The 22,972-nt window shown below is 47.3% G+C and overlaps 7 protein-coding genes across 7 annotated transcripts; 5 read left to right on the forward strand and 2 right to left on the reverse strand.

Moving 5' to 3' along the window:
* Window positions 1-925: 925 nt before the first annotated feature.
* Window positions 926-2,467, forward strand: LY89DRAFT_584422 (natural resistance-associated macrophage protein; the record flags this gene model as incomplete). Its single annotated transcript, XM_018209261.1, has 2 exons — window positions 926-1,201; window positions 1,280-2,467. 2 exons carry the CDS (start codon window positions 926-928, stop codon window positions 2,465-2,467), a joined length of 1,464 nt encoding a protein of 487 aa, XP_018071753.1.
* Window positions 2,468-3,128: 661 nt separating this feature from the next.
* On the forward strand, window positions 3,129-4,054 carry LY89DRAFT_733252 (uncharacterized protein; the record flags this gene model as incomplete). Its single annotated transcript, XM_018219779.1, has 2 exons — window positions 3,129-3,208; window positions 3,328-4,054. 2 exons carry the CDS (start codon window positions 3,129-3,131, stop codon window positions 4,052-4,054), a joined length of 807 nt encoding a protein of 268 aa, XP_018071754.1.
* Window positions 4,055-5,778: 1,724 nt separating this feature from the next.
* On the forward strand, window positions 5,779-6,195 carry LY89DRAFT_733253 (uncharacterized protein; the record flags this gene model as incomplete). Its single annotated transcript, XM_018219780.1, has 1 exon — window positions 5,779-6,195. The coding sequence occupies one exon, from the start codon at window positions 5,779-5,781 to the stop codon at window positions 6,193-6,195; it is 417 nt and encodes a 138-aa protein (XP_018071755.1).
* A 3,287-nt stretch (window positions 6,196-9,482) lies between these two features.
* LY89DRAFT_584368 (FAD/NAD(P)-binding domain-containing protein) lies at window positions 9,483-10,784 on the forward strand (the record flags this gene model as incomplete). Its single annotated transcript, XM_018209258.1, has 1 exon — window positions 9,483-10,784. One exon carries the CDS (start codon window positions 9,483-9,485, stop codon window positions 10,782-10,784), a length of 1,302 nt encoding a protein of 433 aa, XP_018071756.1.
* Window positions 10,785-13,074: 2,290 nt separating this feature from the next.
* LY89DRAFT_52882 (WD40 repeat-like protein) lies at window positions 13,075-18,466 on the reverse strand. Its single transcript, XM_018208086.1, has 5 exons — window positions 18,015-18,466; window positions 17,208-17,967; window positions 17,017-17,151; window positions 16,489-16,966; window positions 13,075-16,436 (listed from the first exon to the last, which is right to left on the reverse strand). Exons 1-5 carry the CDS (start codon window positions 18,021-18,023, stop codon window positions 13,091-13,093), a joined length of 4,728 nt encoding a protein of 1,575 aa, XP_018071757.1. The 5' UTR covers window positions 18,024-18,466; the 3' UTR covers window positions 13,075-13,090.
* Window positions 18,467-19,223: 757 nt separating this feature from the next.
* Window positions 19,224-21,005, forward strand: LY89DRAFT_684455 (uncharacterized protein). The gene is made up of 4 exons (XM_018214881.1): window positions 19,224-19,620; window positions 19,683-20,378; window positions 20,436-20,562; window positions 20,611-21,005. Exons 1-4 carry the CDS (start codon window positions 19,530-19,532, stop codon window positions 20,726-20,728), a joined length of 1,032 nt encoding a protein of 343 aa, XP_018071758.1. The 5' UTR covers window positions 19,224-19,529; the 3' UTR covers window positions 20,729-21,005.
* LY89DRAFT_684456 (amidase) lies at window positions 20,990-22,871 on the reverse strand. Its single transcript, XM_018214882.1, has one exon. The coding sequence runs from the start codon at window positions 22,746-22,748 to the stop codon at window positions 21,012-21,014; it is 1,737 nt and encodes a 578-aa protein (XP_018071759.1). The 5' UTR covers window positions 22,749-22,871; the 3' UTR covers window positions 20,990-21,011.
* Window positions 22,872-22,972: the final 101 nt, after the last annotated feature.

Here is a 22,972-nt window from a genome sequence, read left to right on the forward strand (position 1 = left end):
GGCTGATGTCGTGGACAATTGCAAAAGACACTTACTTCAGTTGCCCTACAAAGAGATCCTACATCCTTTCCTCAACCCAACAACCACATAGTTGGCCTCTGCAAACCACAAAATGGACCGATTAGACAACTCAGTGACAGCAAATGAGCGATACTCTGTAGGGTTCAATTTCTTCTTTCTTTTCAACTCACCTTACTGACGCAGAAGAAAAAAATACATTCAGCTTTTGGAACCTGTCGTTGTTGCTTGTCAAACAGCATGGTAAAGTTTGTTCCACGTTCTCTCAATCCCGCCGTAAGACAGGGTTGGCACAGATGCTTTGCATCCCTCACTGACTTCAGCCAACCACTAGTAAAGCTAGTGGCAGCCACGGACAACCATCACGCTCTCCGTCCAATCAACAGCACTCTTACGAGTGCTAATCGTTGTTGGTTTGCTGCAACATGCCCGTGTGTGATAGTGGCATAGTCTCAATGCAGTGGGCAGGGGAGCTTCCGCCAGTCAAAGACAAAGCTTGGCTTCCCGCTTACTTGGATACGGCCTTGAACCCCACTCTAGCCCGCTCACTCGCCCTGATCATCTCGACCAATGCTCGAGATAACCATAGGCGAGGATCTGATAAAGAAGCAGCTTGCCCTGACATATCGGAACTGCCCTCACCTCCCTCTCGCTTCAGATTGCTCCTTCAATCGAAGTTCTCGTGTTAGGTCTCATTTATTGTACCCATAGATATCGAATATCAAAGATCAGAAGAACCGCCAACACTGCTTTTACGAATTGTTAGGTCAGAGCGCAAAGAAGAGCTATGTCCGATACAAAAGATGGAGGCATATCGCCTGTAGCCTCAGACTCAGCAGTGGACATTGACCAGAAGAACCAAGTGCGCGCCGGTGTCAGCTCTACTCCTGTCCATCGAGTAGGATGGATGGAGGCTGTCAAGAGCGTGCTCCTGGCCAAAGCACCGGTAGCGGACGCTCCCCTAGAGTTTGGAGGTCACAGAATTGCGGAAGAACCTACCAAGAAGCTCGGTGTTGGCGGAGTTCTATCCAAGTTCGCACGGTTCTTTGGCCCAGGAATGATCCTCGCCGTCGCTTACGTTGATCCGGACAATTTCCAGACGTCTGTTGAGGACGGCCAGGATTTTGGATACAAGATGCTGTTCATGGTTCTATTCTCTCTTGTCGTTGCCATCTATCTTCAGGTTCGTGGATGATGTTTAGCCTCCCTCGATTCGAGGCCCTTATGTTTGGTTAATCGCACCTGACTAACAACATGGCAGTATCTCTGTCTAAGAATGGCAACCGTTACAGGACTCAATCTGGCCCAGATGAACCACAAATACATGCCCCGCTGGCTAGAACTATCTATCTATGCTGTTGCGGAGGCCTGCTGTATTTGCACCGACATTAGTGCTGTCATCGGTACTGCCTTTGCTTGGAATCTTCTCATCCCCAAGCTCCCACTCGATGCAGCATGTGTGATCACAGTATTTGACACCCTTCTCATCTTGCTCTTTTACTCACCAACTGGTACGCTTCGTCACATCCGCTATTTTGAGATGTTCATGGCCGCTCTCGTGGCCGTCATTTTCATCACTACTGCCATCGCCCTTGGCCAGGTCCATCCAGCACCTGGCCCGGTGTTCAAAGGATTCTTGCCCTCGCGCGAGATCTTCGTCAGTCAAGGCATGTACTCTTCGGCCGGCATGGTCGGAGGTATGCTAATGCCACATGCCTTGTACGTCGGCTCTTCGATTGCTCAACCTCGCCTTCTCGAGTATGATACCAAGTACCACATTACCACCTTCCGACAGAACGAAACGCCCATCGACGTATTCTATCGCCCCAGCCTCCGTGCCATCAAGTCCACCCTCCGCTACGCAACGTGGGATCTCTGTCTAGCTATCTTCGTCGTTGGCCTCTTTGTCAACTCCGCTCCAGAAATCCTTTCCGGTGCCGCTTTCTCCCAGGATGGCAACTTTACCGATCTCTACGACCTGTACAGCCTCTTCCAGACTGGCATCAACCAGCTCTCGGCCACTATGTTTGCCGTCGCTTTCCTCTTCTCCGGGATTGCTGCTGGAATCGTGTCGACCATGGCTGGACAAACAGTCATGGAAGGTGCCTTCCAGATCAAGATCAATCCTTTCGCCAGACGCTTGATTACACGGTGCATAGCTATCATTCCGGCTCTTATCGTCACCGTATCGGTTGGTCAAGAAGGCATTAGCAACGCGCTGACTGCTGTAAACTACATCCTTTCCATCGGCCTCATCTTCGTCCTGCTCCCGGTGATCTGGTACGTAACGCACGATAAGTACATGAGCGTACTCAATGACGAGGGAACGGAACTTGTTAGCTTAAAGCTGGGTTTGACTGGAACTATCTTTGCGTGGGCTGTCTGGGCGATTGTCATCGTTACTGACGTTGCGACAATTGTCTTGCTTGGATTGGGATTATCTGACTAGGATAGATTTGCTGAGACGATTTTCTTTCTTTCGTCATTTGCCATTTACATTTTCATGCAACAGTTATGACCGGGACCGGGACTGGTATAAAGTGGAAGTAGAGACTGTGGTGTTAGGAAGAGGTCATATCTTTTTGCCTTGTTATTACCCTGTACTTAGCTGTACTTGCCTACGTTTGTGACTAAGGCAGATAGGCAATCATAAGAGAGTGCTCAAATGATGCTACTTTCAGCTTAAGCTCAGATATGACTCGTGTAGTTGTATACAACAAATCGAGAATAATATCCAACACTATGGAAAGTCCCGCACATGTTCCTCCCTTAGCTCTTCGCCTCCTGACTCAAGCGAACGGTTCACGAAAGACGTCTCGCACTTCCACTGTCCTAGAAACACCCCGCAAACCCACACAGAGTATCTCGAATGCTCTCCAACACCCTGGATAGTGCCTCCATGTCTCACTTGCCTACACTTCCACGACTCGAAATATACCCTTTGTGCTAGAACCTCGAGGTCAATATATATTCTCTCATTCTTCCTACCCTACCCTCTCCCTCCCTCCTTCTAAACAATATTCAAACTTTCAACAAACAACACTCGTCAGCAATAATATCCATATAAAAAAAACACCAACATCAATACTAATATCACCAGCCTCATCACCATGGCACCCAAGAAACTTAGCACTAAAAAGAAGCCCAAAGAAACGGGCGGCTGGATCTATACCACTCCCTCCACCTGCAAGTCCCCAGCTGAACTTAGCGTCATCGCAGCCGGTTATCCATGGGTCTCCATCACGACCATGAAAAAGTCCCTCCCTCCCCCTTCCCTTCAAAGAAAGTCAAAACTGATAATTTTCCCAGGGGCAAAAGCACACCCTTCAACTCCTATGCTTATAATACCACGCACTACATCATCAAAGGCGAGTTAACATTCCAGAGAGAGGGCGTGCTACCTGTTCGTGGTTCGAAGCGTAAGCCGGTTACGCGTTCCCAAATCGAACGCGATGACGTCGGCCGCTTCCAATGCGACATTGCGGGGATTGTTTCCGCTAAAGATATTGTCCCCATTGCAAAGGGTGTGATGTTCAATGTAATGGCATTGCACGCGAGAGATGGAGAGGCGAAGTTCGTAGAGGGGTACGAGGTTTTGAGTTGCGAGGTGAGGGATAAGTTGTTGAAAAGGGGCGATATCAGTTGGGAAGTTGGAGGCGAGCATGAGGGCAGGGTTGATAGGGGAGTTAGGGCGGAGGGAGATGTTAGTGCTACGGTGTTGGAGGGGATAGTGTTGGGAACAGGGAGTGGGAACGTGAAGAAGGTTGTGGTTGATGGAATGTGGAAGATGGAGAGGGGAAGGAGGGCACAAGATAGTAGTGAAGAGGAGAGTGGAGGAGAGGACAGTGGGACTGAAAGCGAGGAAGAGGTTGTGGGTCATGGTCGAAGGAAGGGCAAAGAGAAGGAGGTCGCTAAAGCTGGACCTTCGAGAGAGAAGGGAAATGGAAAGAAGGCTGCTAGTAGAAGCACTAGCAGGATGAAGGGAAGCGAGAAAGGAGAGAGTTCCAAGAGCAAGGAGCAAGCTAGTTGTTGTTGAATGCTCAGGAACGAAACAGAGTGTCAAAGGTCTCCACCACAAAATTAAACTAGTCAATAAACAGCGAAAGAGGAGGTATCTTATTCTTGAAAAAGTACGTACAGACAACAATACAGGCAAGAAGGCCTTGTCTCAATGTTTTCGAACGTTTGAGGAATTTGTAGTTGAGTATTCGGGACACCGAGAGCGGGGACAGCGCGGACAGCGCAAAACGCGCAATTGGCGCGTATCTAACTTTTATTGTTTTCAAGCATCCGATTTACAAATTCCCATTAATATAGTAAATTTTAGCTAAAATTCATGAATGATGATCTCATTTTAAGAACAGAAAATGCCGACGCCTTGATATTTTTGCCAACGAATTCGTCATTATGTAAGAACAATCGATCACACTCGTAGGATTCGTTTCCTCGGATCAAAGAAGCATGCTCTGCATGAGCTGAGCCTCAGTACCATTCCGCGAAGAGTGATACACAACAAATTAGATGCGCCCTTCGTTGGTAGGCTCGTGGGATCCAAAGTCAGGTAGGATCGCCTCGAATGAATGCATGTTGGCCTCAGCCTAGGGAATGTGGTACTGCAAGGTTGCTATAGCACTTCAGAAGGCGTTACAGAAGGCGTATTAGCCATGTGGCCATACAAGATCGACACATCGGGAGCCTCATTACCGCTGGTGTGAGAGCCTCAGTTCTGGCAATAGCAGGGGCCTTTCTGGTTAAACCAAGAGGGGCCATGGTGACCATCTGAAGGGGCACAAAAGGCTCTGTTTACATCAGGCTTCAGGGCCAAACTTTCGATGTTTCTCCGAGTATGATCTTGAGGAACAGAAGCAAACTTTCAATAAAGCTGCAATAAGAAGGCACAGCTTGTGGACGTTTATCGTTACATAGTGAATGCAGCCTACTCGGTGACTTGTCCTATAGAAATCTTTGGTACTGAAATTGTGGCTAAATGCAAGATCAGGGTAACATCGTGGTTTGCGCTGCAGATCTAAGAATGGGAGTGTTTCACAGCCTCATTACCCAAATGATAATGCGCTCCTTCAAGATTGTTTTCAATTATAGGTCTAGCCAGCACCATTCTTGGAATTAGGTTTGTCGCAAGCATAATCCTGTGCCTTGTTACTTTACGCTCAAGACATCAAGCCTCCAGCTTTGGAGGCAAGTCACTGATCCGCAAAGATGTATGAAGGTAGCCTTGCACCTGGTCTAGTTACTGCGCGACTGCGAGTTGCCAGCCTTCCGGGCGTCAGTCAGCACTAATGCAAGTCCAGTCTTGGCATTGAGAGGGGCACAATGCGCCTTACTTATTGCGATAAGATGCACCTTCACAAATTGAGGCTCTGCTTATATAGCCTTGATTTATAGCTCCTTCCGCCCCCAATAACCACAAATGCATGCAAGATTCCAATATTCTTACGAGGCTCTAGAAGATTTACAGTAGATCAGTTCCTAACCCTCTTGACATGTGGTCTGAGGCTCTCAGCAGGTCAAAGTAGGCCTGCCGCCTTTGGAAGATATAAAGCCTCACGCAGTCGACCCTCTCAAATCCATACTTTCTCTCTGAAGTGTTCCCTGAAACTTTATTTTTCATTCTTCACCATATAGCATAATATCTGCCACACTACTTTCAGCTTTATGTCCATCATCGTAGCTCGAAACAATCCGACTATTTTCACGAAGTTCCAAACGAATCAAACTTTTGAATAACAGCAAAAGCTCAACATGAACCTCGGAATGTTTGCACAACTTGCTGCGCTCCTGGCTCTATCTCCCGTCATCATAGGAACGCCATCCTACCTCAGATCTCCGGGAGTGAACGTTCCAACCGTCATTCCAACACCAGAGAACCCAGACATGACACCAATCCTGCAGGCCCTCCAAGCACAAGGTCTCAACGCAACATTCGGTAGGGTCAGAACATCCGATGCTTCCTCCACCATTGAGAATACCGAGAGACGCTCCCACAGCCTAGAAAAGCGAGTGATACCAACCTGCATCACTTTCGGCTCAACACCCTACCAAGACGACTGCAACTACGCCAAGAAACTAGTCATCAACACAGCTATGAACTACGATCTGGCGCCATACGGGTGTCAGCGCTCCAGGACCATAGGCTCAGAGAACGACAATTCTTCGTAGCGTAGGACCTGGATTAAGCAAAGCCATGTTAATTTTCCTTAGCTTAAGATGGTTGAAACCTTGGTCAAGTAATGATAGTAAACCAGTGGATATACAAGAAAGAAATTCCAAATGGGGTTTTCTATACAAATAAACCCCTTATCTAGAGCGAGGGTGATTCGTGCAATGAAATCATCCCCCAACACTTAAAAATATTTCAATTATATTATATCTATTTATACTTTAGCAAGACTTGATTTCTAGGAGCATAGTAGTGGTACGTAAAATATGTTTTTACATGTAATCTACGTTTAGGTGCGCTGCCTCTTTGAGTTTAGCCCACTTGCTTCGGGAATGGCGCCTCGCTTATCGAGCCGCTGCTTTTGACGACGTCTATAGGAACCCCCTTTCCTCCCTCATCAACTCTCTTGACTAATTCCAAAACTTTCCACTTTACTCATGCGCGGCTCCTTCCTTAATTGGATGCCAGCCCCGCTACCTCGCCTTGGGTCCGTTAGTACTCGTGTCTTTACCTGTTTTGGTGGTCCGACAGTACACTTGTGCCCCCAACACCAGAGGGGAGTTAAGCGCTTACATTTCCCAAAGGGGTAAGAACGAACCAATTTCCTGCAAACACTTGGATGTCACTCTTTTGAGACACACAAAGTTAGCTTGAGAAATTCTCTCGTACGTCGAAGACAGGTCTATAAATGCCTTGATACTGCTTAACATCCTCCTCCCAGTGAATTCCTATCCTCATGTCATGATCCTACTTCCTTTCCAATCACTAATATGATATGATATGAGGAGACCTTTGCTTCTTCAAATGGCTCATATCTCGCACTTTCATCCGCCCTGCCAACCAACCTTATACTGCCCACTCCACAGTCCCAGGGAGAACATCCAGCTTGGCGGACACCTTACATCCACCTCCATATCCATTCACTCAACTCGTCCATCGTTGGCCTGTGTGTTATCAAGTCATCCTCACTTCTATCGGCCGATGAGACGCGGCGAAGAACGATTCCGGATAAGCTATTCATACGTCTTTTCGGCTCCGAAGTCATGATGGAGGACGATCTCAAGTAAGCTTTGTTTGGCTGAGGGCTAGAAATGTTGCAAGAGGGGACTGAGGTATGTGGAATGTAAAGTGAGCAGGTGGAAGAATGACTCAGGAATAGACACGGAGCGTGAATCATAAAAAGTTTCTGTACTCTTAATAGAGTGAAATGCCGTCTTTCGATTGAGTGAAACTTTTCCAAAGGGGCGCCCTGCAAACCAGTGATAGTGAAACACATAAAGATTTCAGCATGCGAGCCCCTGAACTTTTAGAGGTCGTAGCCTGAAAATCCTTAACGCAATCGCTGCGGCCCTTCAAATCTCAAAGTGCGGGATAAATTTACCTCTCATCTGTAACTTGTAACGAGCCTACAGACAAAAGTCCGTGCTTTTAGGGCATTTCACACCAAAATTATTAATTTGAGCCCTAATTACAGCATTTAATTAGGAGTAGACCATCCATGACGTTCCATTAGCATATGAACCCAATGCTCCTGCTTTAGAACCAGCTCATTGATCCATTCCTAAGGTATTCTATCCCATTCTTCCAAAACCATGATCTCCATTTCTGCCTCTGTACTAGGCTGTTTTCGGCGGCGGTGTAGAGCCTGTTTTATCCTCCTCCAGCACTTTTTAATAGGGTTCATATCAGGACTTGTGGAAGGGTGAGGCATAAGAATAATGCCATGCTTTGTACGCTAGATAGCACAGCAATTGCCTGTGCTCTTGTGGCCATGAGCTGAGTTCCCATCCTCCATAAATAAGGGCTCCACAGAAGGGCGAAGTTGGTGAATTATAGTAGCAAAAGACTCTAGAATTCTCTAGATATGAGGCTCTAGAATCTGTGCCAAGTAGTCTATCTGTTTGAAAGCTCTTGTTTTGCCTGTGCCGTGAAAAAATAATAAAGGGTTCTCGTAGCCGTAGCCTATTGCTCCCCATGCATTAACTGGAGTAGTGCGGCCTCTGTGGAACTGGTGCTGAATGCAAGTAGGGTGGTATCTCTCTCCAGCCTTCCTAGTTACCCTCTGCTTGACAGTTCTGCCCCCCACTAAGAATGTAACTTCATCAGACCAGAGCACCTTCAGCCACTCTATAGTCCAAAAGATGTATGCCACTGCCCATATAAATCTGCCAATAACCTGGGCCCGAGTAAAGTATGGTTTCTGGCATGCAACACAGCGAAAATAACCCCTCTGCTTTAGCTTTCTCTCCAAAGTCTTGACAGAGCATGTGAGCTGCAGCTCAGCATGCAAGATGGTGTAGTCCAGAGCTCTGTGCTCCCATGATTCTGAGGCATATTCGATTATATCGTCCACCTAAGCGTCTGAGAGAAGGAGAGGTCTGCCAGTTCTACTGATTCTGACACGTTCAGGGGCATCATACTGCAAAATCTTATTAATAGTGCTTCTGCCAAGAGAGTAACGTGTCATAAGGCGCTCAACTAGGATCTTGGCAAAGCCATAAAGCTCACGTATCGCATTCTTATCTTTTTGTAGGGACCTCTGCACCTGGTTGGTGGTTAAATTCGAATACAGGTGTTGTGGGGGCCATTTTGTTGATTATTTTAGAAGGTGCGGTCGCTAAAACATCCCTAAGAACACCCTAAAAGCACGGACTTTTGTCTGTAGGCTCGTAACCACATCGCTAAATCGATAGGGGCAACAGCAGAGTTTTAGGGACCAATTATCTAATCTTCTAGCGATTCATACCCCCTACTCGCAGAGTAATGTACCACCCAGCCCACGAAAATCAAAGACTTTCTCAGCCCTGCTCTCCCTATGAGGCTGCATTCTGTAGACTTTCAATTATTTTGGTGGCGCAAGAATCCCTACGGTACTGGCTCCCTTTTTCAGCCATAAGCCTAATCTAACTGCTATCTCCATTTTGGGTCGACATCAACCGAGAGGCGCTCGCCAACGACCGTTATTTGCTCCTCACATCCCATGTTCCATGCCAATTCCGCAAATGTCTTTCTCGTGTAAATGATTTAAACATTTTGGCTGAGACAAGTGTCATCGCTATTGGATGGCATCGTTCTGAGAGCAAAAGCAAAGTTTGAGTGCAATTCATTCAAGGGTGCCTCGTCTCTCTCCCTAATTTCGTTGCGTTGTTGAGCTTTCCTGTGTCTCCGATATTGATAGCTTCGTTCTTTGTCCACGATGACGAAGGCCGCGGCCTTGTTCGGATTATTGAATCTTTCCGTTGCCGCACCTTCTATGCTCGAACGCCATTTCGCTCCCCAGGACATAATGACTCGCGATGTTGTGATCATTGGAGGTGGAGCGACCGGAACTTATGCTGCGGTCCGCCTGCGAGAAGATTTCAACAAGACTGTGGTGGTAATTGAGAAGACAGATCGACTTGGAGGACACACCGAGACCTACTTCGACCCTGCTACCGGCTATTCTGTCGATTATGGTGTTCAAGCTTGGATTGATGGCCCAATCGTCCGTGCCTTCACTGGAAGATTCAACATCCCTCTCGTTACTGCCGTTCAACCACCATTTGCGACTGAATATATCGACTTCAAGACTGGGAAGTCAGTCGTGCCACCATTCACACAGGCCGATATCACAACCGCACTTACTACCTACTTCGGAATCGTCTCGCAATGGCCATTTTTGGTTGAAGGATACAATCTTCCCAATCCTGTGCCTGCGGAGCTCTTGCTCTCATTTGGAGACTTTGTCACAAGATACGGACTCCAAGCCGCTGTTCCAACGATCTGGACGTTCGCACAATCTGTGGGAGATTTTCTCAATACACCGGCACTCTATATTATTCAGACATTCGGACTCCCCCGGCTTCAAGCCCTCTTCGAGGATTGTTTCGTCGTTCCAGCCGACCACTTCAACAATGAGATCTACCTTAAAGCTTCGGCACTACTCGGCGTAGATGTACTCTACAACACGACTATACTTGATGTTGCTCGCCATGATACTAGTCTCCAGCAGATCACAGTCAAGACGCCAACCGGACAAAACCTCATCAAAGCCAAGAAGATTTTTGTGACAATAGCACCCATGGCAGACAACCTCAAGCCATTCACGCTCAATCATCACGAATCGTCTCTTTTCAACCAATGGCAGTACACAACATATTACACTGGCATTATCCGCAATGGTATTGCAGACAATGTCAACATAATCAACACTGCCAATGGGACTACGCTCAACCTTCCTACGCTGCCATATGCTCAGGAGTATTCTCTCAGCGGCATTCCCGGTCTCCATACTTTTCACACCGTCAGTGTCAAGCCTCAGAAAGACCAAGATGCCCAGATTCTCGTCCTGTCTAGCATTGCTGCTATGTCCGCAGCAGGCACAATTCCTGCAAGCACGCTATCCATCGAAGTCCTCTCCAACCACACCCCGATGCTTCTTCGCGTCACAGCGGATTCGGTCAAGAATGGCTTTCATACTTCTTTGTATGCGCTGCAAGGACTGAAAGGTACTTTCTACACTGGAAGTGCTTGGGCTGGCGATTATACGAGTGTGCTATGGGGCTTTATCGATGCGCTTTTGCCAGGTATTGCTGCAGCAGCTGTCTGAGTTCGAGACTGCTTCTAAAATACGATAATGTACTCACCTTCTAGGATAGGATTACCTCCAAGGAATAGTCTCTAATCAAATAACAAATTCAAGCCTTACATTCGGCGAGACCGAAGTCGTTCCAGATTTTACTTACCTGTCACGTGAACCTCCCTCCTTTTCATCGGGTACCAATGGCAGCAACAAGCGAGCGCATCCCACGCCGGCTATTGGCGGGAGAGGCAAACACAGTGGGGTGATGGTTCTGTTAATGGTTCTTTCAGGGTTTATGGTTCATCCCCAAGCTAACCGTCGCTCGATTCCAGATAGAAGCTTGAATGAATGGGATTTATGGGCTCAACACTGGAAATTTGCCCTTGACGGCCAATCAAGTATGGTTATAATGCTTTAGGCAAATTGCTACATATAGACTTTCGTTATGATACAATAGTATCGTATTTGGCACGTTCTAAAATGTACAGCAACAACCTGGGCATCAACAATGTCCGCCTGCTGAATTATCTATGGCTGCGGAATCCACATCTTCACTAGTGGACGCCGCTTTCGCCCCGTCTAAAGAATGACGCGTTGGGGATGGCACAAGTTGCCAAGGTAGTATTATAACAACGAACATCGTCACAAATATAGGCTGCAGCACTTTAATGCTATAAATATCGGCAAGTGCTCTTACCAAAAACGGAAACATAGCGCTTCTAGACTGTCCGAGGCAAGCTATGAGATTGAGCGCTTGCGGGTGATGTCTATAAAGATTAGCTTTCGTTACAAGAGATACAGTGATAAGGTATACAAGACCTATAACGAAGCCACATGCCGCAATGGCGCTGCCGGAGACAACAACGCGCCAATGCCATAAATCGCATGCACGATTCCCAATTTAGTCGCAGCGCTAGGGGGTCGTGCGATGTAGGTATTAAATTGGGCATCTTAAAGGGCCAGGCCGAAACCAGCGAGTGTATAGCATATTAGGATAGCGATAAAAGGTAGACGGAACGTAATAATAGCAAACGCTAGTCCCTAAATAAAAGCACTTAAAACAAAGAAGTATCCAAGTTTAAGTCGAGTGCTAAGAGTAACGTTTAGCAGCGATATAAGAGTATATTTTGTAAATAAACCGATAAAGCTAAAGGACACTTTTTTATCGCTAACCCCGCTATAGTAAAGTTAAAGGTATAAAATAAGAGCTTTTATGCATCTATCGTGCTAGCTTTAAGACGCGGCAAAAATACAATAACTAACGGTTCGAGCTAAAGCATGAAACCTATCAGGCTTTTTAGCGTCTTTAATAGTATCGATCTACAAGATGTTGTCGCGTAGGCGGTCGGCCAATAGAGGCTGCTCAGCCTCATCGTAAAGGTCTGGCATAAGAGTTTGGAGGATAAAAAGTAAGTTAGAAAATTGTGAAAACAGAACATGTGTTAAGGTGTTAAGAGATGTTGAGAAGTAGCTAGCAACAAGACGCTCCAAGAGTGGCAGCGATGAGCCGGGTGCTGAACCCAGAGCTATATCCTGATATCCGCCGTTCCAAAGCTAGAAACTGGGAGACGAGAGAAAGAAGAGTTTATCGTTTGTAGTTCGGAATCGAGAGCCGGTGGAAGGAGCTGTGTTCGTGGTCGGAAGCTGTAAGGAATGAGCATGAGAACTGGAAGCTGGTGCGGGAGCAAAGGGATTGGAAAGCTAGGGCCACCAGGGCCATAATATGAAACACTTGACTCACGTGTATATTATTCTTGGAACTTGATTCTTCCGACTCACGGATCACTATTTGTTGTCCAAATGCTGAGTATTTTCACGTACATCTTCGAATTGAAGAGAAATGGAAGAAGAGCGAGGATAGAAAATATTCTGCGAAGTTAATAATGATGACGGTCATCACGTGTAGATAAGGAGTGTTGTGCGAAAATGGGGCTTCTCTTACAAGAATGCAACGTAGGATCGAGAGAATACAAGGAAAGCATTACAATGACAGAATGGAGAAAATTGATGTCAGCCAAATGAGCCTTCTCCTTGTGACTTCAATTTTTCATTTGCAAAACGGCATGCTTCCTGCTCTGTCATACCTAGGTGTCTCGGATGGTACGGACCGTGCGGTACGAGGAGAACAAAATAATTTTGTCCGGGCAAAATGTCTACATCCCCTGACAGAGCCTAATCCATCTCCAGCTGATACCCTTTCATTCTTTTATGTCTTGCCTTCAATTTCGAAGAATCATATAAAAGTCACGTGGAAGAAGGAGGTCTTAGATGTCTGATGTGCGATTTTATCCCAAAGAATTGAGCTTTTGAAATTAAGTATACAAGTTCCGAGTTTATCCAATCTTGGCCGTCTCGAACACCTTACCACTAGATTCATTCAATAAATAGCTGTTGGTATAGTTGGATTCAGAAATTGAGATTGTTTCCGCAGCCTTCAAACCCCCTCCGATTATCGCGACCTCATGGCCGCGAACAAACAAGATATCCTTCCTGACAGTACACCCAGTGATAATTGTAGCACTAGTGCTAAGCCACGCCGAAGGGATGAAGAAGTGGCGCTGAAATGTCGAGTGAGGAGATGAGTTTCTCAGGTCGATTGAGCAGATCCAACCCGTTTCTGAGATGAACAGTAATAGAGGGCTACCAAAAGGTCCAGGTGCAGTTCCTAGAAGTAGCTTGACTTTAGGCGTATGGTTCACAGCTTGTGATGGAAAGAGGGGCTCGGGATGGAGTGACGGTGGTGGAGGTTCAGTCTGTGAAAGGTCGAGTATATAAAGTACGGGATCGTTGGTGCCATTCAAAGCAGCAGGGGGTTCTCCCTCGACATTGAGGCCGAGCTTCACGACAAGCTTGCAATCATTCTTTTGCACAACCATGCTTTTCAAGTCGACAAAGCGATGACTCCCCATGGAAATTGGAGTTTCTACATCCGGAGAAAGAATTGATGATGCATCCCACCGGAATGATTGAAGCGTCGAATCTTCTAGCAGCAGAATCTTTGTATTATCCTGAGGGTGTGTGAGCCACCTCCATTCCGTCCGGTGCTCAATTTCGCGAGAAGAAACAACACTCCTGGTCTCGAGTGACCAGATAAAGTCGGCGGTTGAAGATGAGACGAGAAGTCGCGTGCCATCAGGACTGATAAGCAATTGAGTGATGAGTTGCCCATATGGCAGCTGTGCATTCAAAATCTCATCGCGAACATCGATGGTGTGCTGGCATTCTTTGAAGAGACGGACAACTTTAAAAGCACTTGAAGCATCGGCACTGGCGACGAGCTGATAAGTCTCATTCCAGTCTAAAGAGAGGATAGCCATCATTATGCCTTTGGGTTTGCATAGCTTTTGGAATGTAGTTTCGCTCGAGGTGATGTCGCATATCGCAATTGAACCACTGGCTCTTCCGCAGATAGCCATTGTCCCCTCATATACAGTTTGGATGACTGTAATATTCTCGTTCTGGTCATCAAAAGTAATTCCTGCATTTTGAATGGTCCTTTCGGAGACGTCGCTAGAAAATTCGCTTCGATCCTCGTTGGCATAATCCCACTTTCTAACAAGGGCGTCAGGCTCCCAGACGTTGACTTGAGTGCCACGAAGATCCATAACCCGCAAGCTATCACCTGTGAAAGCTAGTGCACCTACTCCATCAGAGAGAGAGACACGATACATCAATTGTAGCGTTTCGAAATCAAATAGCTGGACATTTCCATTTGAGTCTCCGCCAGCTAGCGTCTTTCCATCTGGCGATACCGCCAGCACTTGCGTTTGTATCTTCGCATGACATCTCATAGTCCTTGAAGTCGTTTCAAAAATTGCGATGTCTCCATCCCAATAAGCAACAGCGATGAGATTGAGGCCTGGGTCAGAATTGAAACAGATCGAGTTGATGTTGTTGGAGGTGTCGCTACCATCATCAGGTGTCTTGGTGCAGAATCCTAGATGTTGCTGGGTGTTAAGGTCCCACAGGCAGAGCGGCAAGCTTCGATAGACTATCGCCATTAATGTTTGATCCGGAGAGATGGCAACGGAGGAAGGAGCTTTGGAAGTGATATGTTGGAACTCGAGGGGCAAGTTGCGGTGCCAAGTATGTTGCGAGATCAGATTGCCATTTTCCGTCGACCAAGTGAAAAGTTGCTTCGACCTCGTAGCGGCCACTACTCTCCTGTCGTCATCGTTGAAGTTGACTGCCATAGGATCGGATTCCAGTCGGTACTCCCACAACAGAGACCCAATGCTCACGTCCCACAATTTGATGATGCGAAGACCAGTAGAAATCAAGGTCTTTCCAAGGTTCCCGAAGCAGAGGATCCTTACAGCCTCTCCGTGATTCAAACGGATGAATTCTTGACATGTTGACGTCCAGTACATGTGTATCAATCCATCCGAAAGCCCAATAGCGAACCACTGGTCCTGACAAGCGATGGATCTCGCCGTCTTGTTGTAGTGCCAGCATGATATTCGATCGTTCCAGTCAGAGTTAGATAGTCCTCTAAGGCGGAGGCCAGTCTCCAAAGAGCCAAATTGACGATAGAGACCCGAACTCTTGGGACATAAGGGAGGAATGAGATTGTATATGGCGGAAGGGTGGTTCGTCAAATTGGTACCGAACTCTGTGACGATTCGAGGGAGATCTAGAGCCCAAGAACTTACACTATCCCGCAGCGGTGCGGCGTACTTGGCTCTCCTCAGCTGATATGCTTTCAGATGCGTCGCCGTTTTCATGAGACAATCCAAAAACTTTCGTTTAGCCATTGTCTCGATCCATATCAGGACGCTTCTATTTAGGAACTCCATGAGCGCAAGGAAGAGGGCATCGGAAGAAGAAGTAGATCGAGCCAAGTGCTCCGAGAATGACAAACAAGCATACTCAAATAGCGCGTGATCTGTAGAGCCTTTACATTTCGCTGTGATTGTTGTTCGATCGCTCGTCAGGGATCTCAGGCAGGCCAGCCCAAGCTGAACGTTGTCCAACGGTATCTGGATTCGGAAATCTGACTTGAGTTTTGGATTGAGTAGGAAGGCACGAGCCGTCTCGTGGACAATTTGAACCCTCTTCTGCTTGTCTACAACCACAAAGTGACAGCAGATGGTTGGTAGATTTCTTTCCAGGTCGCGCGTAACAATGGCCCCGGTATCTAACCTGATGGCATCTTTCAATTCGTCAATAGTGAGAGCCCTTGTGGCACAAAGTGTCCAGACCAGTATGGAGCGAGCAAGTTTTCTCGAGCGAGTCTTGTTCGTCATGATCTCCAGATTCCGGCGGTACAATAAATCCATTTTCTCAGGCACCTCATCAAGAATTTCTTCGATATCCTGGGAAGTGAATCCATCCAGCAGGAGCTCCTCCATAACGAGAACGGTCCACAGAAAACACCCTGCAGACTTTCGCACCATTGTTTCGACCAAACTGATTTTCATTTCCTCGTTTTCGATAGTGAGCTCTTTTACACGAGCTTCAACATAAATCCGGATGTCATGTAAGGAATCTTCTGCAGAGATCTGTATGGTTACATACGGTAGCCTTCTAAATAGCCGTTCGTAATCATCCGAGAAGCGGCTGCTGATAAAAACTTTGACAGGGATGCAGCCATCGATGTTTGCTAGAAGACTGAAGAAATTGTCGAGGTCCTCCTTTGTGGCAACACATTGATCGAGTGAATCTATTACCCAGTAGTGCCTGAAGCGTTGTAAGTTATGAGAGGGGGTTAGGATTCATACGGTGCACTTACGTCGTGGTGAATTTCGTCAAGAATATACCGCCCATGAAGAGTTTCCGCCAAACTCTACGGTAATCATCCTTGCCCAAAACGTCTTTCGAAAGCCCAAGAATCATTTCTCGTATGACGCTGCTCTTCTTCGCCATCTGGTAAGCCAGAGATAGTAACATCCCACCCAAGGAGGGTTTGTTTTCTCCTTCGTGGTTGAAAAAGTAGTAACTGCAGGTCATGTCGCCCAGACATTCTATTGCATGCGCGGTGATGACTGATTTGCCTACACCAGGCTGACCTGTGAGCCAAAAGTAACGTGTACAGTCCTCGCCGTACTGCCAATCGAGAAAGGTCTTGCCACTAGTAAACCATTCGCAAGATCCCGGCATCCTGGCGTCATTGAGATTAGAGAGTTCATCGATCGGACTGTCAGAGACAGCCAAGAATGCCGAGACGGTTTGCATTTCTTGGTGTTGGACCTGCTGCCGTACCATTGGTACTTGATATGAATGTTAGCGAGGCTCGATAGAGATGATCGAAATGTCATACCAGAGCGTTCAATATCATCGACAGTTGAGGCAAGGCTGTCTCTCAGTGTCCGGAAGTTGGAGTCATTCGGACTGTCGAACTTGCAGATACTTCTGTGATCGGCATTGAGTGTTTGGATTCTTTCATGGTCATAGCCTATGAGTATTAGCATGGAAGCCTTCCACGTACATAAGAGTAGAGATGTTACATACCTAGTGTAGCCGAAAGTTTGTCTACGATAAAACTTGATCCAAACCCCAAATTAGTCGGGATGCTTTCTATGAAAGAGCAAATGGCTATGCCATTGCAGTGACAGAATTCCGCATTAAGCTGAATGATAGTCTCGGAACCCTGCTCGAGAGCACCGACGAATGGCTTGTCACCAAATGGTGTTAGTTTCAGCAGGTTGCTCAAAACCTGAGCTAGTCGAGACCCTCTGTGCGGCGTCGCCAAGAAGTATACACCATGGATGCGCTCTGCAAAATTTTCATATCGTGAAGTTTCTCTCGCAAGTATGCATGCTTTTTTAATTACCAAGCCTCCCATACTATGGCCAATGAAGACAACAGGAGTGGTAGCATGTCTAATGTTCGGTTTATTCCGAATCTGCTCCATCAAATCTTGACCCCAATCGTGAATTGTAAGCAGATTTTGCTGGCGCTGAAGCCAGTCAGAGTTGTAGCCAAAACTATGTATCCTGACATGTCTGAAATCGGGATCGGCAGGAAGCCATTCTTTGGGCCAGTAATGAGCCGGATTGGGCGACGCACTCCATGTCTTCCTGGACCCACCACCTAGTCCGTGGACGAAGATGAAGTCGACGTGACAATCGGCAGGCTCGTAGAGAAGAACGAGTCCTTTACTCCCGATGATCTCGACAGCTGTGTCTGAAGCATTTCTCCGAAGATTCAGGCTTCGGAATTTCCGCTCCAGAAATGAAGGCTCAGACTTTCTCCTGGCTTCCGAAGCGCCCTAAACACAGATCAGTCATAGCTTGCATGTGAAAGAATGGGACTCACGAGATCCATAGGCTCAACTGCGGGTAACGTGCGATGAAACTCAAAGTCACAAGGCAGATCAGTCAAGTCAGCATTACCTTGATGAGATATGACATGTAAAGAGCACTATAGTGCTACTGAGAGTGTTTGATAGATTGTGTCGACAATAGAAGAGATATTCCAAGACAAGAAGAAAACAGCAAAGAAAAAAACAGCAAGCAAAAACGGTCTTCTCTGGACTAAGCATGTATGTGCGACGTCAGACACAGTGCAGAGCGTACGGAGTCACAATTGGGGAGTTGATAAAAAGCAAATAGTAATGGCAGGTCGCAGGATCATTATGCTTGTGTTGCGCTGTGCAACAGCTCGTTTCATGAAGAGATAATAGTAGCAAATTACTCCGTTGATGGCTTGACTAGGAGAAAACGCCTGGAAGGAAGGCGAAAGGTATGATCAACGCATATTGGCCAGGCTCGCGCCGTCAGCCCAGTACAACCACACCTCAGTCGAGATCCCGTGCCGCGTATGGTTCTAAATCGGGGAGCCGAATAATATGTGGTTCGGGACAATATGAGTCGGTCAAGGTCTTGCGGCACGAATTCAGGTTGGGTCGCACCGAACCGTAGCGCGCGCTTCCCCTTCAAACTTCATCTCCAGAATACCGGTGCTGATCTAAAGTCTTCGACCAAGCCGGCTCCTTGCATTTGAGCGTCGAATGCCGTCGTCTCGAGACATTATCTTGCTTGGAGCTTCCGATTTTGTATCTCCTCCCCTTCACGTAGGAAATCCCGCGCCTAGCGTTACAATGTATGCCATTCAGCGGCGGTCCACGTACACCATCCGCAGATCGCTGCACCTCGTAGATAGAAAATATATCAATGGACATCATGGCAGTGGTAGTGAAGTGCCTTCGTAGTCATACTTGGAGGGTTCGTAGTGCTGGCAGCCAAATCGTTGATTGCTGTAATTTGTGGGTTATCGGTATGTCGAGTCCAAATCTTGAGGATTCTGCAATGGGACGCTGGGATGTCGTTTCATGGCCCTTAACCCTGCCATCAGCACAAGGCAACTCAAGCGTTCCATTTGATATTCGCTGGTGAAGTTCCGATGGAGTTGAAACTTTTCCTTGATAGTGGCTAGTCCTGAAGCTAAGCTTCACTGGGTTAGTGTATATCCTTGAATGGAGTACCTATTATGAGCAACCAACATTGAGTACTCCTGTCCTCGCCTCGTCATCAATCGATGATTTGTTACCATCACAGTACATTTCTGGGAGAAGCGCGCGTCAATTTCACCTTGCATCTTGCATGCTCTACACTCCCTTGAGCCTGAGAGCATGCGGAATCTGCTTAGACAAATCCGAAGCATCATGCATCCAACATCCATTGTGACATCTTTCAAAGTTATCCCATTTCTATTGATATATAGCTAGGTACCTGTCTTCCTATTTTACTCGCAGGTATTCTCGAACAGTGTCGCCAGCACCATTTTGTTTTCGAAAAGCCACCAGACACGTGACGTGCTGCTGTCTCAAATATGAGCTCTGATGCAGACGACACGGGTGTGCCAGCCCCCCAAGTACAGAATATACTTGAGAAAGTTGACATAGATGAAAGTGTAGCGGCTTGTGAGTCCAAAGTTCGATTTGCAGAGCCCGGCCCTGACACTGAGCTAATAAGTCACTGTCAGACTTCCCTCCCGGCTCAAGAGTGGACTCCGCCCTGCCTCATGGAGCAAGCTTTTGGACCCGTACTGCAAGAATCAACCTATTACTCGAAAACGATTCCCCGAAGAGTCTTTTTCTCAAGGTGGCCCAAGGTGTTGATGGACTGGGCCTCGTCATTGGCGAGTACGAGGCAGCTAAATCGCTCTATGCAATTGCTCCTGACTTACTTCCACATCCCGTGGGAGCTGGAACATACAAGTTGGACCCCGAAACGCATTTTTACCTCAGCGACTACGTTGAAATGATCGACGAGATACCGGACATGCAGAAGTTCTGTGCATCCTTGGCAAAGCTGCACCGCGATAGCATCCCTTTCTCACCTAAAGGACAGTTTGGCTTTCATGTCGTGACTTACAACGGCAACAAGGCCAGGGATGTTACTTGGTGTGATACATGGGAAGAAATGTTCACCAATTCTGTTAAGATGAGGGTGAAACAAGAGCGCGACGCCCAAGGACCCAGCGCGGGGTTGGAGGAATTATTACCTGCGCTCTTCGAGAAAGTCATTCCAAGACTTCTTCGGCCTTTGCACACCGGTTCGAATAAGATTAAGCCTGTCTTGGTGCATGGAGATGTCTGGTATGGAAATTTGGCTACCAACGCATCCACGGACGAGCCTATTGTCTTTGATCCCGCTACAATATGGGCTCACAATGAATGTGAGCACAGATACACTTCTTCCTTTGAGAGATTTACTAATAACGAATCTTGCACAGTGGACGTGGCAAACATGACTGTCCCTCGATTCAGACTTGGTCGAGCATGGACACGCGAATATCACAAGCACTTTCCAATCTCGGCACCAGCTGAGGACTACGAGGATCGTCTTCGTCTATACACAATGTAAGTTTGCCAAGCCATTCAAGTGAAGCTATGACAGATGGTCGGCAGACATGGCGGCTTGTGTGCATCCTCTCTGTACACAAACACTACGAAATACCGTCAGATGCTCATCGAGTGGATTCAAGAACTCGTTGACAAGTATCCCGAGGGTTATCAAGAAGGTTGACGCATACATGAAGCTTCGCAAAGATCACTCCACTGAAGATACCTTATTGCAAACAAATTCATGACACTTGCATTGTTTTTGTTCAATTGATCTGTCGAGTATTTTTTAGAGGCAGTTCACTTGATACTGAAGCGGGGTAATGTTGGGTTGGATGGTGCAGATTTACAATCCTTGATCACTGAAGTCGGTGGGGGCTGAAAGACTGCTCTATATTTAGTCAGATCTCATCAGATTCACGAAGATGCGATCAATAGAAGTAGAGCAATATGTTGACCATCAATTCCTACAGTTTCGATCTACTCCCCTCTCGATGCACAGCTGCATTGACGATTCTCATCGCCTCAATCAATCTCTTATCTTGAAGTCTTGGTGTTACCACTTGAACTGACAAAGGAGTCCCAACATAAACCCTCCTATTAACAGTCTTTTCATCCCACAATTGGCGGTTTCGTTCATCCCAGCTTGAAATCGTAGTCCCACCTTGTGGCTGACCAAGTTCAAGATCTTCCGCACTGAAATCTCTTACTGGGACGCTGCCAGCAGGATAATCAAGCAGTGTCCAGCTTGAGGTATACCCCGCTGCGTTATATCTTTCAATTTCTGGTACTGGATGAGGCGCGATGAGGCAGATGACGGCGTCGACCTTGGACTTCTTTCCACCTTTGCCATCCTCTTCAACCCATAACTGCATCATCTCTCGTTCCAACTTCGTCCTTCGCGCTTGCAGCTCTGCGACTTGGGGTAGCGTTTTTGGCTCGCTGCGTTTGAACTTTCCGACCATCCATGGCACAAGTGGCTCACCAGTTGCATCAAGCAAACCAGCCAGGACCCCGCCTCCATCTGCGCTCATCAACTTAGCCATGACGCTTTGGCACTTCGTCCATGCCTGCGGTGCGGCAAGCTCGATGGCTTTTGTATTCGGGTATTGATTCAGCTTCGTCTTCACCTCGTCGAGAAGCTTCATCATTGGAGGCAATGGGGTACAGTTTCCATCACCTCTGAGAATGCCGAATACAAACTCGCCATTTGGCCCACTCCCGGTGAGAGGAGTATCAAGGCTCCAAGTCGAGGGAAAGCAGTCTTCGGCCCACATCCAAGCTCTAGGTACGACTTCTCTCATCACGAAGTCAATATCCTCTATAGACCTCGCCAATGGTCCCACCACCGCTGGAACTGCACACCTGGAAGTCCCATCATTCGAGATAAGAGGTCCTCCTCCAGCTGGAATTCGACCATTACTCGACTTGATCCCAAAGATGCCATTGCACATAGCAGGAACTCTGATGCTTCCACCAGTATCTGCTCCCCATCCAACTATGGATCCTCGCATCGCCACAATGACGCCTTCACCCCCTGAACTTCCACCAGCAGTGCAAAGTCGATTAATTGGATTCATCGTTCGGCCGAAGACATTATTGACGCTGTCAAGAGAGTTGAGCGTTTGGGGTACATTGGTTTTGGCGATGATAACGCAACCCAATGATAGCAACAAATCAATGAGTGGTGAGTTGATGGTAGCGGGCTTGAAGCACAATGAAGCTATTCCGATCGAACTATCAACTCCAATGACATCGAATGAATCCTTGAGGCTGATAGGCAGTCCATGCAGAGGACCGACAACTCGCCCCTCTCGAGCCAAGCTCTCATCGAGTTCTTTTGCCCTCTGTATAGCAGACAAGAATAATGGTTCCGTCACACAATTTGTGAGTTGTTGTGCAATTGCTGTGCGTTTGCAGAAAGCTGTTGTCACTTCCAGTGCTGAGAGCTTTCCAGTTGCGAGTGCGGAAAGCAAGTCTTCCACAGAATGTGTCTCCGTGATTGTAACTTCAGTAGGCGATAGAAGACCACATTCTCGAGGGACGTGTAGAACATTTTGTAGGCCGTATTTCATCAAAGGAGGATCCTTCGGCAGCATATTGCTAGGGATACTCCATTGCTGAGGTATTTGAGAGTCTCGATATGCTTGCTTACATTTGGCGATGGCTTGCCAGGAGACCTCTGCTGCACTATGACCTGTCATGTTTGATGCAAAGCCAGGTATAGCCTTTGCGCCTTGATGTCTTTCGGGGTTGTTCACGATCCGTGGAATTGATATGAAGAAGTAAGAGCATCACAGACGCACTTTCCGTTTGTGATCCCCGCGTTTCAGCTCAGAAGCCTCGGTCGCTGCAATGTCACGACTTCGGCTTATTACAAGACCGGTTCACCATGAAGGTGTCCGAGCCGGGCAGCATCGCTCTCCAA

The sequence above is a fragment of the Mollisia scopiformis genome (genome assembly GCF_001500285.1).
Source record: "Mollisia scopiformis unplaced genomic scaffold LY89scaffold_11, whole genome shotgun sequence".
NCBI lineage: Eukaryota > Fungi > Ascomycota > Leotiomycetes > Helotiales > Mollisiaceae > Mollisia > Mollisia scopiformis.

Coding starts and splice junctions, on each gene's coding strand:
- LY89DRAFT_52882 (XM_018208086.1), bottom strand. Junction 16,967..17,016: donor CGATGATATTGAACGCTCTG/GTATGACATTTC, acceptor ATTCATATCAAG/TACCAATGGTACGGCAGCAG. Junction 16,437..16,488: donor TTGACGAAATTCACCACGAC/GTAAGTGCACCG, acceptor ACAACGCTTCAG/GCACTACTGGGTAATAGATT.
- LY89DRAFT_684455 (XM_018214881.1), top strand. CDS start 19,530: ATGAGCTCTGATGCAGACGACACGGGTGTGCCAGCCCCCCAAGTACAG. Junction 19,621..19,682: donor AGATGAAAGTGTAGCGGCTT/GTGAGTCCAAAG, acceptor AGTCACTGTCAG/ACTTCCCTCCCGGCTCAAGA. Junction 20,563..20,610: donor CGTCTTCGTCTATACACAAT/GTAAGTTTGCCA, acceptor GATGGTCGGCAG/ACATGGCGGCTTGTGTGCAT.
- LY89DRAFT_684456 (XM_018214882.1), bottom strand. CDS start 22,748: ATGACAGGTCATAGTGCAGCAGAGGTCTCCTGGCAAGCCATCGCCAAA.